This window comes from Diplotaxodon limnothrissa, linkage group LG17 (assembly GCF_057381915.1).
Source record: "Diplotaxodon limnothrissa isolate DT_005_m linkage group LG17, D_limnothrissa_male_GT1.1, whole genome shotgun sequence".
Taxonomy (NCBI): domain Eukaryota; kingdom Metazoa; phylum Chordata; class Actinopteri; order Cichliformes; family Cichlidae; genus Diplotaxodon; species Diplotaxodon limnothrissa.
This window is the reverse complement of record NC_140612.1, coordinates 36,370,673-36,384,467: the sequence shown is the minus strand read 5'-3', so window position 1 is coordinate 36,384,467 and position 13,795 is coordinate 36,370,673. Positions and strand designations below refer to the sequence as shown.

The following is a 13,795-nucleotide window of genomic DNA, read 5'->3' as shown; positions in this document are numbered from 1 at the left end:
TTGCCTTTCTGCAACATGCTATCTAGATATGAAAAATAATGAGCGCATGTCGTTAAAATGTCAGAAACAGTGCTTTTCCATTACCATGTAGAAACATCACTCGGCCTTTTTGTTTATTTGTGTTTTTAACCACAGCCAAGATTCATTGATGTGGAAATATTAATTACCTTACTTACAATTCAAGATGACATGGTGCAACAGCCTGCATGTTTTGACAGACTGAAAAAGTACCTGGAGCTAAAAATTTAATTGATGAACCAGTTTTTGGCTGTAGAGCAACAAAATGTGGGCTGCCATAAAAAGTGATGCATTTCAAAAGTTGCATTGGTGTTTTATCTATGGTTTTTATATACATGGCAATTATAGTACATCTAATAAGAAAGTAATTGACATGCTCATCATCAGGTAATGTGTTGATGATTTGTGTTTTTACTCCAAGTGAATCAAAATATATTTTCTAGGTGAATGGAAATTTTCCTCGCTGAAGGAAGTTGGATTAAAGTTAAAAGGAAACACAGCTATCAGCAGCTCTGGCTCATGTGAGCAGGTGCACAAGCAGTGACATGGAAACTTTCACTGAAAACTGGGAAACAGCTGCTGAACATAAAGAGCAAAGTGTTTATAAAACTGTAAGGACATAAATAGATATGGAGCAGCAAAATAAAGTATAAGGCTTGTAAGCTTTTGGTGTTGAGGTGAAGTCGGTGTTAATGACTGCAAGTGTTTTAATGCAAATGTATTGCGATTATATTAGATTTGACGAAAACAATGTTGTGAAAAAATAGGGTTAAATGATATAATAATGGTGCATTTAAACAATAATTAAAACAGCATTTTGTATTTTGCCTTTTTTATTGAAAATAAACATTTTGAAACAAAAACCTTTGTAGCTGCAAGATTAAATGAAATTTTACCTTTAAAACAACTTTCTCCCAAACAAACACAACCACACAAAATACATTAGCCAGTAACTAGAACAAGCATACAAACCAGCACCTCTGCAGAAAGCTACATACCGTTTGAAATGTCAGTGCCTACAATATATACTGAATTCAACAGAGAACTTAGTTGCTTTTGTAACATCTTTATGCCTCACACTTTGGTCATTCAGAGAGTAAGTTGGCCTTCTCGTTGTTTCCGCACTGCGGTGAATCAGGTATGAAGACCCCACCGTGGACAACCGGCTGAGTTTGTAACACAGACACCAGACAGGTGGGAGGGGGATCTGCAACAAAACAGGAAATATGCTAAGATATGCGCACGGGTAAAAGAAAAGAAAATCTGTATCGTATGGGTTAAGCAAATGAAGTCATAATCGTACCTATTTGCTTTTCACCGTTACGGACTCCGGTTATTTTCTGCTTCCTTCTCCGATGCACTAAAATAGAAGACGGGGGAAATGTGATGAGGAAGCAAATCAATAAAATGACAAACTCCGTGGCTGCTTTTCATTCAAATGTCGGCCGATTGCAATTGGGTGCTACTGTCTATCCATCCATAAAGAGAGGAAGGCAAATTTGAATAATCAAACATCTAAGATGGAAAGGAAAAGCTAGAAATGAGTGTTAACATTAGGACATTATTAACCAGCCTAGTTTACTGAGGCAAACTCAGCATTTACTCCCTTGCAAAGAGTCAAACACGAAGCCTGCATATACCAGAGCACGCTGCAAAATCTTTGAGTTTGATGGGCAGGGACTGGAAAAGGGCCTACATCACAGTATGTCCCCAAATAAAATAAAATGGTAGCCTGACACCTAGCCAAATAACTTTTCAACCTACCTGTTAATAGGACATGAAGCACCAGAGTGACACATATTACTCCAAAGAGGCAAACACCAGTCAGCACAAATACCCAGGTCAAGTCTGAACAAAGAGGTGATGAGTCACCTGCAAAGAAAATTTACAGTTTGTTAGATGATCCATTTGGTTTGCATCTTGCTCTCTGCACTTTCTCAAATGACTGAATCCCCAATTATATGTAAAGGAAAAACTGGTACTTCTTATTTTCCACAGAACCTTTCATCTTGAACATAATGGTATCATTAAGCATTGCACGCACAACAAAGCATCCTTTTATTTTTCAAAATGATGCCAAGACACCAAACTTCAGATGCACATGCATTTGCAATTATACCACCTCAGAATTCCCATGGCAATAAACGCAAGCTGTGTTACTGTACTGGAAACTATTTACATTTCAAAACTGGTGCATCGCCTAAGGTTTACAAAATTTTATGAGAAAAATAGTAAAGGAAAAGTTTGGTTAGACTACACAGGACTGAAGCAGAAATGAAGAGCAGAACGTATTTTAATGGGAAGCAGCTCTAGCAGAAATCATACTTACTGCACAGCTTCAGACAGTGGATGGCTGTGGCAGCATACTCCACATCAAGCCTTTTTACCTGTGCAAATAAAAAGGATATATTAAAGCAACAGTCTTTTTTTAAATAGGAAGTGCAAAGAAGTCAAAGGATCTACTACACAAACATACCTGAAGACATGAGTTGCAGGACGCCCCTTTCAGATTTAAATCAACAGCTTTTTGTTTCTCCTGAGAAAAAAGACAAAAGATATGAAATTTTTCCTGCAGGCGATATGGAAGTTGTCATGGTTTCTGTTTTTTCCTGTTTCTTTGATGTGATAATAACCATGATGCGTTCAGGAGAAAGATATCTTGTTGCACACTAGGTCTTGCTAATCTGTTGACAGATCCCTTTTGATTGCTGGAAAGCGTATTGTAAAAGATGTAATTACTACCTTTTTTGTTCTGTTGATAGCAAATAACTTTTAAAAGTCACGACACCTTCAAGAAAATGTGAAGTTTCCTAGCAACGAAAAAGGCAACATGCAATAAACAGGGATCATGTACGACAAAAAGTTGGAACACAATCTGTGTAAGCGTGCTGTGGCAGGCTGCTTCAAAAAAAACTGCACACATAGGATGTTTTAGGGCAAAAGTTTATTGCATGCAGGGAGTGAACAGACATTTGTTCTGCCACTCTTACTTAGACTCATCAGATCTAATGATGAGCTAGAACTCTGTCGAAGAAATCTGCAACAAGATATTTTTCTATTTTTCTAAAAAGTGCCGTCTGCGCTGGGAATGTGTTGCACCTACCACCTGCACGTTGTGTGTTTCAATGGTCTGACACTCAGGGGATCCCTCGGACTTCACACACAACTCCACAGAAAAGTTTGCAGAGATCTGTGACAGCATCTTCACTTCTTCACGCCCCTCTGTTCTTGTTGTAACCAACTCCCATGCTGAATTTTTAAAGATATCATCATACAGCACCACCATGCATAAAGATTATTATCATCATTACAGACATCCATTATAGAACATGTGAACACAGTAGGGTCAATACATTGCCATAGACCATCAGAGCATCGCAAAAAATACTCATGATGTAATTAGCAAAAATTTGAAGAAAATAATAAGTCACACCTTGGAGTCTCCCATCAGCAAAGGGGCACCTGGTCCAGGACTGAGAGCCTGCAGTAAACTGATGAAGACAGAATAACATTTTTGAGCATTCTTCATCGAGCTGTTGTATCAAACACATTACTCTTAGTTTTAAGAGAGCTTACTAAAATCATTGTTGCACACCCATAGAAAATAGTTCAACAGTCTAATAATGATACTTCTGCTTTGCGTTTAGGACTCAACTCTCACTTCTGAAATGCAGATTTGATCACAACTTCCTGTTATTGGCTCAATAACAGGAAGCTGATATAATAATAACAAGAACTCTAGTATTAAATAAATACATGTTGTTTATTACTGAGTTAGTGCAAATGCAAAAACTTGCATGTGTAAGAATTGCAACCCAGCAGCATTGCTTCTTGTAGGCAGTTTCCTGCTTTTGTAATGAAGGGTATGGATAATTAGAGCCTCCTTGTCTGAGTGTTTGTGACCTGGATTGTCGCTAGCTTTCTGAGCCGGAGAATGTCAGTGGGCATATTGGTTTTGTTTTTTAAAAATGATAGCAAAAATGACAAACTCATGGCATCAGAAGAGTAAACGATGATATCATAGTATCATGGCTTTTTAAGCCTATTTGGTTGTTAGTTCTATACGTGCAGTCTTTAACTACCAGGGACCATCAGAATATACGTTAGTTTAGGTAATGGCTCAAAATAACTACGCATTTCAAGATGACTTCCAAGTGACAAGAAAGAACTTGATAAAATCCTGATAAAATTAAAACATAACATGGCACATAGCATGCTATTAGGATAGCCATAGAGTTTTTCCATAATGAGTCAGCTAGCTTAATAAGCCAACTTACAGAAGATATAAATTAAATATATCTTCTCAATCTTAGCATTTTTAAAGATGTCACACTATACCAAGATGATCTCAGTCATCTGAACTGTCAGGTCAGTTCTGATATTTGCGTTGCATTATGCTAATGTTGTGCAAAGGTCATTTTGTAATCAAATACAGAAAGCAAAAAAAAACGGTTTTGTTTGTTTCACTGTTGCTAGCGTATCAAGTTGACATGCCCTAGTGAAATTTGTGGAATGAAAAGAGCGAAAGAAAGATTGTTACCTTGACGCACAGTCGATCATGGGGATCCACCTTAGAGAATGCTATCTGAAAAAGCATTAAAGAAGTATTTGTGAATGAATCACAAGTTCTTATAAATAAAGAATTGCAGTTACACAAGTGATGACCTAAATCATTAGCCTGGGTGACTCATATTGTGTTTAGATTCAAAGAGCTATATTTGTCTTTCAAGTGAAGCATCTGCCTAAGTCTTCCCAAGTATCCCTTCAGCCTAAATGTCTTGTGTCAAAATAAGGACTCCTTTAGGGTTTCCCTTCATTCTCCCGATATACTTTATATGTAGGTCTGGCTTGACTTATATAAACAAGAAACACAGCTCAACATTTATGTTGTACTTTTATGTACTTTTATGTGATCGTTTGAGGCTTCCACCTTTTAAAGAGGTTACAACTGCAACTACAAGCTACATCTGAAATCAGATCAGTCATGATTTTCCACTTCAAGTTGACGTGTCCGCATTTTTTCTGCATTTTCTGTGACTCATCTCTCAGATACAACCAGGCACATGACTTTCAGGTTGTTCAAACCTCTGTCAAGCCTCTTCGTAAACTGAGTGAGAGTTCTGGCTTGTATGTGTGTGCTCATGTGCAATGTTGCCTAACAAGGGCATCGGCTTAATTACACTTAAGTGATTTGTAAGGATAACCAAGCTTAAGAAAGCTCCCTTTATAAATATCCAAAAGGTGTGTACCTTTTCTCTGGTAACATTCTGGGAGGAATGTGGCAAATCCACACAGATGCCATCATCTCTCATCTGACACAATGCAGCCGTAGCTGTAATTGGGCAAGCAGGCTCCCATAACAGAGTCTCCTCCAGTGGATCAAAGGTGATTCCAAACCACAGTTCCTCAACACCTGCAGGCGAATGAAGTCATAGGATTTTGGATGGTTATGATACATTGTCAGCTTTCAAATGCTACAGCACACGCTGGCAATTTTGTCATCTGTTTGAATGAACAATGGGACTCACGGTCTTTGAACGGGCAGACCTGGACTCTTGGGGCGTCCATCACCGCTGACCAGCCCTGTGATGAATTTATCAGTGATTATTGAAGGTCTTTTGTGGAATTTATGGCAGAAACTCAAACCGTGATTAAAGACCGGGAGTCATAGCATTACCTCAATGCAGAGGCAAGGCAAAGGTCGAGAGTATGGGAAGGTGGCACTCTTTATGGGTTGCTCCTTCTTTATCTAGAAAATGAGAACAGCCTTTGATTATTTGTGGAATGACTGTCTGGGTGGCAGTTAATGATGGTTCTTGTGTTCACTGTGCACATTTTGACTTTTGATCCTTACTGTTTCAGTTGCCCCTTTGTTCAGGGAATACTGCGCTGTCCTGATTGTCAGTTATATGATCGTTAAGCAGTTTATTGAGTGAGTACATTTAAATTTAGAATCACACAGGGAATAACCCAATGACTCACTTGAGGAGGAAAGTCCACAAGTGTGGCTTAGACCTGTTACGCTTTTCTTGAACTGTCACATAATGGAACATTACCCCATCTCTCACAGATCTCACTTTATATATATTCATATTATTGAAGAACACAAATAATTGCACTGATTCCATTCATATTTATTCCAATAAGAGTCTCACCAGCATATAAGCCCCTGTGCCAGAGCAGATGAAATCCTTTCGGCAGAGTCGGAGGTGATAGTTGTGATCGTTGAGCATGTCTGAAACATTTACGCTCAGCTCCTTCTTGTCTGGGTTTACTTTGTACGACAGTCTGCCAGCTGAAAGAGACGTGAAACAGTCCGACAATTAAAACAAAAAGGTCCAGTTGAATAATTCAGTTACATTTTATTTATATAGATATTACATATATATTTATATACATATCACAACAGCATTCACCTCAAGATGCTTTGTAATGTAAGGTAAAGACTCTACAATAACACAGAGAAAACCCCAACAATCAAACAACTCTCTATGAGGCAACAGCAGGAAGGAAAATCTCCCTTTTAACAGGAAGAAATCTCCAGAAGAACTAGGCTCAGAGAAGGGCAACCGGTTTGGGGTGAGGAGAAGAGGACAAGCCCTAAAAATGCATATATACTGCATATTTGATATTTTATTTCACTCCACTGCATTAACTAAAACATGTAAGGAGAAAGCAGATCCCGAGCATATTTACACTTACTGATGCACTCCGGAACATGTCTTCTAAAATCTTCATGACTGCATCCTGTTGAGAAAAGTGAAGCACTTAAAAAAGAAACAACTCATGCGTAAATAAATTCCTGTCATTCACGTGTCATCACGCATGTGGGAGTAGTTTTTACACAGTACTCACTTAAGATGTTTACACTCTTTGAATCACTGACATTCATCATTGCAGAGCAGTGGAACACACTATGAGGTTTCCTGTTTGTTTTTTTCTACCAGTTACAAGGAAATACTTGGCAGGGCTGGTTGTGTAACACTGTTTATTAGTTACCCATGGTTACAGTCATATGCCCTTCAGTCTGTGTTTGCATAATTATGCAAACACATGGACAAAGTGCATGTAATCCTACCTGGAGTATGATAGGTGCTGGTCCAGGTCATTCCACAGTAACTTGGGACTGTTGACACTGTTACTTGCACTTGTTGGTTTGGAGAAACTTCAGTGCAGTTGTTCTCAATTTCAACCTGCAGGAAAGAGGCAGGTAAAAGCACACAAGCTGTCACATGTCTGTTAAACGCTGCGCCGTATAGAAATATGCTGAAATGACCACATCCATTTCAGAAGCAGTTGGAAAGCCAGTTAGCCTGGCCGGACCACTGTTGTGTCTTCCTGAGAGACCTGAAGACGCCAGCTAGACTATGGAAATATTCATAGGCACGGTGATGCTAACCACATTGAACTGTTTATTTCCTCTGTCACTGTTTTCATTTTACAAAATCATCTACAAAGTGGGGTGTGGCTCTAAACGCGAAAAGAGGACCCGGCAGCAATCAAAATTTTGGTATGTCACAAAACATTATCATGCTTGATGATCTTTCTGTTTACAGTTTATGTGACACACCGATTCCACCATCGTGGGCATCAGCTGGGGAAGGCTTTTGAGCTCCGTAACCTTTGTGAAGGTTACGATGGCATATGAGTCAGTTTTCCAGTGACCTTTAAGAGCAAATGGGATCTCCCAGATGTGTGGAAAAAGGTCATGTATTTTTCCTGACCACAAGACGAGAGGAACCGGAAGGACATCGAGAGTTGCCTCATCAGCAAACTCCCCGATTTGCGGGAAGGGAAAGACAAAAGAGGGCAGGAAGGCACTACTGGGTTGGCAACATTTGAGTGCTACACACAGCACATTTAACAGAAAAGCTACTCTAGCATAACACTCTGGATTAATTAATGTCCCACAAACACCCAGCGATGCCAGTTGTGCTAGGGATTTTACCTGCAGTCCAGACATCCTTTCTCTTGATGCCCTTGTGAAGCTAAAGGTTCTGCACCCCGTCATCCTCCCTGCGGTTGTGATACAAAAGGACACGCCGTGGATGGAGTCTGTGGAAACATAAACCAGAATATGTTTTGAAGTTGCTGTAGCAGTAACCAGCACCAGCCAGTTAGCCATTCAAAAGGTTTTTAAATGGTTGATTTTGGTGCAGGTTGGCACTGTTTTAGGTGCCATACAGGAAGAAGTTATTTAGGCACTTTTTTTTCTGAGCAAAGGGTTTCCTCAATTCCAAGACGGATAGTCTGGAAATCTACCAGGTTTACTGTATTACGCTGTGCACACGGATGGATGTGTCTGACAATGTGTCTTCCTGTGTAAACCTTATCAGACTGTATGGGTTGTCAGCATTATCAGGAACATGAAGTGTCAATTGGCATGTTTACCATGCAAAAGCAGAAGTTTTTTCATGGAAGCTCGTAGCATTTTATAAAATGTGACTTCCTTCAGCAAATGCCTTTAAGGTGTGTCATCTGTGATTATCATCTCTAACATCATTAGTTTTCAGGTTGAGTTGACTACACCCTAAGAGTTCCATTTGGCGCTTCCTTGTTAAGGACGTTTTGAATAAGGAGAAAAGAAAACAACTGAATAATGACCTTGGTCAGATGGAGGAAATTAAACAATATCACGTGCCATGTATCTGTTGGCATGAGTGTGTTAGGACAGAGGCATGGGCTCTGTTTAGTTAATGATTGTCCTCCAAAACTAAAAAGTCCTTCTATGTATAACTTAATTAATTACATGCGATAACTTCAGTCACTCAGCACCTCTTTGTCAAAGTTTCCTTTAAGATATACTGATTCACCACACCTATGTCTTCTGTGAAAACAGAAAGAAGATTTTGTGGTTTAACAAACAGTTTGGCTTTATTCTGAAAGCAATTAATTAACAATGCCGAATCCTCCCAATTACTTCCAAGTATCAAAAGAAATTCCGGTGTAGTGTTTTAACAGCAGTCACATCTGAAATGTACAGCCCATACCAGGAAGTAGGCTGCTTTAAGTGAAGAAGACAAAGACACCACACTGAACATGTAGAGATTAGTGTGACATCGGCCGTCCACTGACTCCTCGCAAGACATCAAACAAGCAGGTACGCTAAAAGCATCAAAGCGGTACTGGGATTAGAGTAATGTGATTTCTGGGCATGTTTACATGTGAACTTAGATAAATCACTTTGGAAACCCACTTAAGCTGACTGCCTCTGGCGCCAAAGCATCGTGCTCCAGCGCAGAAAAAGACCACACACAGTGTGCACACACAGGGTGATACACTGAGACAATGAAATGTTATAGTTGAAATGCCAGCATTAGTCACTTTGATTGAAAGTGAGATTATCTTTTGAAAGTAAGAAATCCAGAAAACTGTCTAAAAATAGTACAATAGCATAAGTGGATAACAGGGGCTTTGGGAGGTGGGACATAAAGGAAGAAAAAGTGGGAAAAGCAACCTGGATGGTAAACTGTGCATGGAAAATGATTTGGTGCCAAACTAAACACTGCAACATGGAGCTCAAGTGTAAGTGGATTTTAATACTATAATAGCTGCTTTTAATAAGCGGCCAAACTAAATAATCTAATAGGGTGACACACTGAGTCAGTGGTTCAGTAATTTCGCATTGCTATAAGACTGAGAGAAGTCAAAGACTAGACCCTGTGCCAAAGCAAACCTCTGTTCACCCAAACAGATTTTCATTCATTGCTTGAACTGTAAAAACTGTTGCCATTTTTGAGCACATGCATTTTATACAAACAGATATGGGACCATCTATTTTAAGCCATCACACTTACGCACCAGCGATTTGCACCACTGCTTTGATTCCGAGCCACAGCGAGCACTTCTGCATCCTCTCACACTTCATGACCGTGGAAAGGCTGACGTTGTGGAACACGGTGGAGGTGTTGAGACTCTCGGCGGGGTTCTCGCATGGACGTGGAAATGAATCTGCACAGCAACGGGGACAGAGAAATATTTTTAAAAAAACGAAAAAGTTACACTGTGGGATTTGTGAGGAAAATGAAGGCGTGGATTTTGTGTACCAAATGTGGGTAAAAGGATCTTTGAAGTATGCTGTTACTTACTTATAGAGAGCCAGTGTTGGGGAGTAACGGAATACATGTACTGGCGTTACGTATTTAAGATACAAAATATGAGTAACTGTATTCCGTTACAGTTACCGTTTAAAAGGTGGTATTCAGTACGGTTACTTTTTGAAATAAATGGATTACATGGCGTTCTTTTCCTATTTCATATGTTAGACTGTCCCCTCTCTATTTTTGGTAATTCCACGCAGGCGGAAACCCAAACAAGAGACGCATTAAGACGCTCTACTGCCTGTGTCTCAATCTCGTGGCCCGTGACACCCCTACTTGCGGCCCGCATAATGACGTGAAGAACTTTTTTTTTTAAATGTTATTCAAAAAATTATGTAATATGAAAGCAATAGGCAGAGTGTTACAGACATAACCCTAAAGAATGTAGGCTCATGGGCAGGGTAGTCCAGTTGTAAGTAAATAATTAAGACTCGACTGAACACTGTGTTCGTGTTTCAGGAAAACACGAACACAGCCTGAAGCAGCCTGAAGCAGCCTTTCAACGCCTCTCTCTGTCTCTCGCAAAGTTGACCCAGGCAACAAAGTAAAGATAGTTTTCGGCTACGAGCCCGACATGAACCTGATGTATTTGCCAGAGGTCCCTTTACTACGGTTCAGAGCCGCGGACCTGTTTTATATACGCGCGGAATAGTTTACTATACGAGATCGCTGCAAAAACTGCAGCCTGACCTAATGTCCACCCTACTGTTACTCATTTTATATTAAGATTTAAAAATCTGGTCGGTATTGGTATGGCGAGCAACCTTCAGTAATAGTAATAAATCACATTCATGTAGTTGTAAAAAGCTTGTTAATATATTAAGTAATCCAGAGTATTCAGAATACGTTACTGTCATTGAGTATTGTAACGGAATACATTACAAAATACATTTTGGGGCATGTATTCTGTAATCTGTAGTGGAATACATTTAAACGTAACCTTCCCAACACTGTAGAGAACAAACTACAGCAGCGTTCCCACCTTTGCCGTCTGCTATACAAAGCATTTGAATTTCTCTTTAGCATTTTACACTTACACTCAGTATTTTGTGCAGAGATTACAGATAGCAGCAGTGCACTGCTTCTCAAGCTTATCGGGATTTTATCAGGTCTTATTTAGCATGTGAGGGAGGAAAAAATCGTTTTAATGCTATGGGTGGGGTTCATTTAAAGATCTTTGAATGTGGTTACTGTTTCTCACTTTAGTTCAGAGGCATGGTCTTTGTGTTGTTTTACAGACCTTTTGAACCCAGCCTTGAATTCTATGTTAAATGCTGAATGCAGTTGCTTTGGCAACATTGCAGTAAAATATAAAGGCAACAAATGCAGGCGTTATCAGTTTTTCCTGTTCGTCGGCTAATATTAGCTGAGTTATTGTGCAAGTAAACACCCAATGGGGATGCATGACTGCTGGTGTAAAGTGGCAACAAGTCTATACTCACAGCCTCCTTTGGTCTTGCAGTGAAGTCCCTGCAAAAAGAAAGAAAAGGAGAAAACACAGAGTGATTCATGGCAGGCTCTTTTCTGTGAATTCTGTGTAGGAGTTTCATCAATAAAGTTACTCTTAACAGAACAAAGGTAGCAGCTCTGCAGGACAGGGGATTCCCAGACAACAATGAGTTTTTACATCCTCATTGCTCCTTTCAGGTAAGACTCTGCCTGTGTGTGTGTGTGTGTGTGTGTGTGCGTGCGTGCGTGCGTGCGTGCGTGCGTGCGTGTGTGCGTGTGTGTGTTTAACCCCACAGCTGGAGCACTGTAACACAGTTGTCTTTGGTTAATATAAATAGTAATAATAATAATAATAATAATAATAATAATAATAATAATAATAATAATAATAATAATAATAATGAAGGAATGTGATTCACTGTGGTCTTGAAGGAATGCATCCTCGTTCACCAGTCAAGTATATGAAACATATTTCATAAATCCTTGTGCCAGAATAAACAGTGCCTTCATTTTTATGTTGTGGGGAATGTGATTTGTAACCATCAATAGTTCCAAGAATTTTTTGTTGGATTGTTTTTTTAAGAAATGAAATCTTTTAATTCCATTGATCTACCACCCGTGAGATACCTCACAGAACCTGATGATGTTTTGACTGTAAACACATCTCGAATTCATCTTTCAGAATTTTAACCGACTGTCACCGATTGTTTTCTTGCTACAGCGAGGTGCTGAGTTACACTATTAAGCGCTTACACATGTAGAAACCTGCAAATGATAAAGAGCTTTATCTTAACTGTACGCATGCAAGACAAGGGAGGAGAAAGAAGGAAAATGAAGCTTGTAAAGTTCAGGTCGCTGAAAAAGAGTAAACATGTTGTGTTGACTATTCACCCTCCACCCAGATACATTTGCAGTTGTTTCCTCCTTGGGCTCCAGTAAATGATTAGATATATTTACCAAAGCATGTATCACTACCTCCTTTAACAAAAGCTCAGCAGAAGAGGCTTTGCAGGATGTAGCTTTGTAAAACTGTCTCCCAGTAGGTGAATCAGAGTGTCATTAACTGGCTGTCGTGTGTTTTCATTCTATGTGAACTGAAGAGCCTTTGAGATTAGAATTGGATCATCACAAATCAGATTTAAGTTTGATCACAGCCCCAGTAATGACCACAGCTGTAAGAGTACAGGACTCATTATAAACATCTGTATATTTCTGTTATTTTCACTCACTAAAAACAGCCAAATTGGCATATTAAGAAGTATTATTACACACTTTCATCAGCAGCAGTGACTAATATCAGAAGTTAATATAGAACACAATAATATAAGCTGATAATGTGATTTTATCCTTGTTGATTCTTTTACCTGAGAGCACCTCATACATGTCTCCAGTCCTGGGCTTTCTCCTCCAGCTCCAGTCAGACACAAGCAGCAGTGGACCAGGAGCAAGCCAACCCACAGGATCATTTTACTGGCCAGGTGTGGACACTTTCTTCTTTCTGCTGTCCCTGTAATCTGTGCCTCTTCTTGTACTCTCTAATCTTTTCCCTTTTTTTTTCTTTTCCAGGTGGGGCTAAGTGATAAACTCAGATGTGGGCTTGATGTAGCTGAATGTTGAGGTTCTCTGGTTTGATGTGTCCTGGAAGTGATGATATCCAACATGTAGCGCGAACTAAAGGGCTCCAGCTGTTTTGTGTGGGAGGCGGGGCTCTGAATGAGAGTCAGTAGTGGTTTTCCTCTTCAGCAGCACTTTCCAAGATGTGATTTTTTTTTGAAACAGTCCATGTCCTCACTGTACAAAACTTCTTTGGGACCTTTCTACTTACCTGTCACACTATAGTGAGCTGGAATTATGTGGAAATGGTACTGAAACCCAGTCACCAATCCTCTCACCCACACGCCAAAATCCACATGCTGTGACAGGATTTACTGGAAAGGTGCAAAATTTCACATCCCTTTTTTTTTTTTTTGCATAATTTCTTCAATTCCTATTGTGTATTTCTGAAAAAAGAAGTTTCTAGAGGAAACCCCTTTACTGTGGTTGCAGCAGTCCCCTTTTACTGACTGGGTATTAATATTAGAAAAGGTAAAGCAGTTTGAGGACTATGGGAAGAGCTTGTTCTTAACATCTGACTGACCTCTTAAATACTTTCACTATATTTATGCTTTGTAATAATAACTCCTCATATTTCACTCCTGAGTGCGTAAAATAGGCTTCCTCTTGGGTCA

At 39.5% G+C, this 13,795-nt stretch overlaps 1 protein-coding gene across 1 annotated transcript; it reads right to left on the bottom strand.

The window, feature by feature from the left end:
• Positions 1-1,038: 1,038 nt before the first annotated feature.
• Positions 1,039-13,193, bottom strand: il17rel (interleukin 17 receptor E-like). The gene is made up of 18 exons (XM_085376280.1): positions 12,932-13,193; positions 11,561-11,588; positions 9,820-9,969; positions 7,967-8,073; positions 7,097-7,211; positions 6,721-6,765; positions 6,174-6,313; positions 5,696-5,767; positions 5,547-5,601; positions 5,268-5,431; positions 4,559-4,603; positions 3,452-3,509; positions 3,122-3,267; positions 2,495-2,554; positions 2,348-2,405; positions 1,783-1,890; positions 1,322-1,378; positions 1,039-1,225 (listed from the first exon to the last, which is right to left on the bottom strand). The coding sequence occupies exons 1-18, from the start codon at positions 13,031-13,033 to the stop codon at positions 1,104-1,106; spliced, it is 1,632 nt and encodes a 543-aa protein (XP_085232406.1). The 5' UTR covers positions 13,034-13,193; the 3' UTR covers positions 1,039-1,103.
• Between the last annotated feature and the right edge of the window lie 602 nt (positions 13,194-13,795).

Coding starts and splice junctions, on each gene's coding strand:
- il17rel (XM_085376280.1), bottom strand. CDS start 13,033: ATGATCCTGTGGGTTGGCTTGCTCCTGGTCCACTGCTGCTTGTGTCTG. Junction 6,766..7,096: donor CAGCACCTATCATACTCCAG/GTAGGATTACAT, acceptor TTTTCTCAACAG/GATGCAGTCATGAAGATTTT. Junction 3,268..3,451: donor TGCTGATGGGAGACTCCAAG/GTGTGACTTATT, acceptor TTAAAAATTCAG/CATGGGAGTTGGTTACAACA.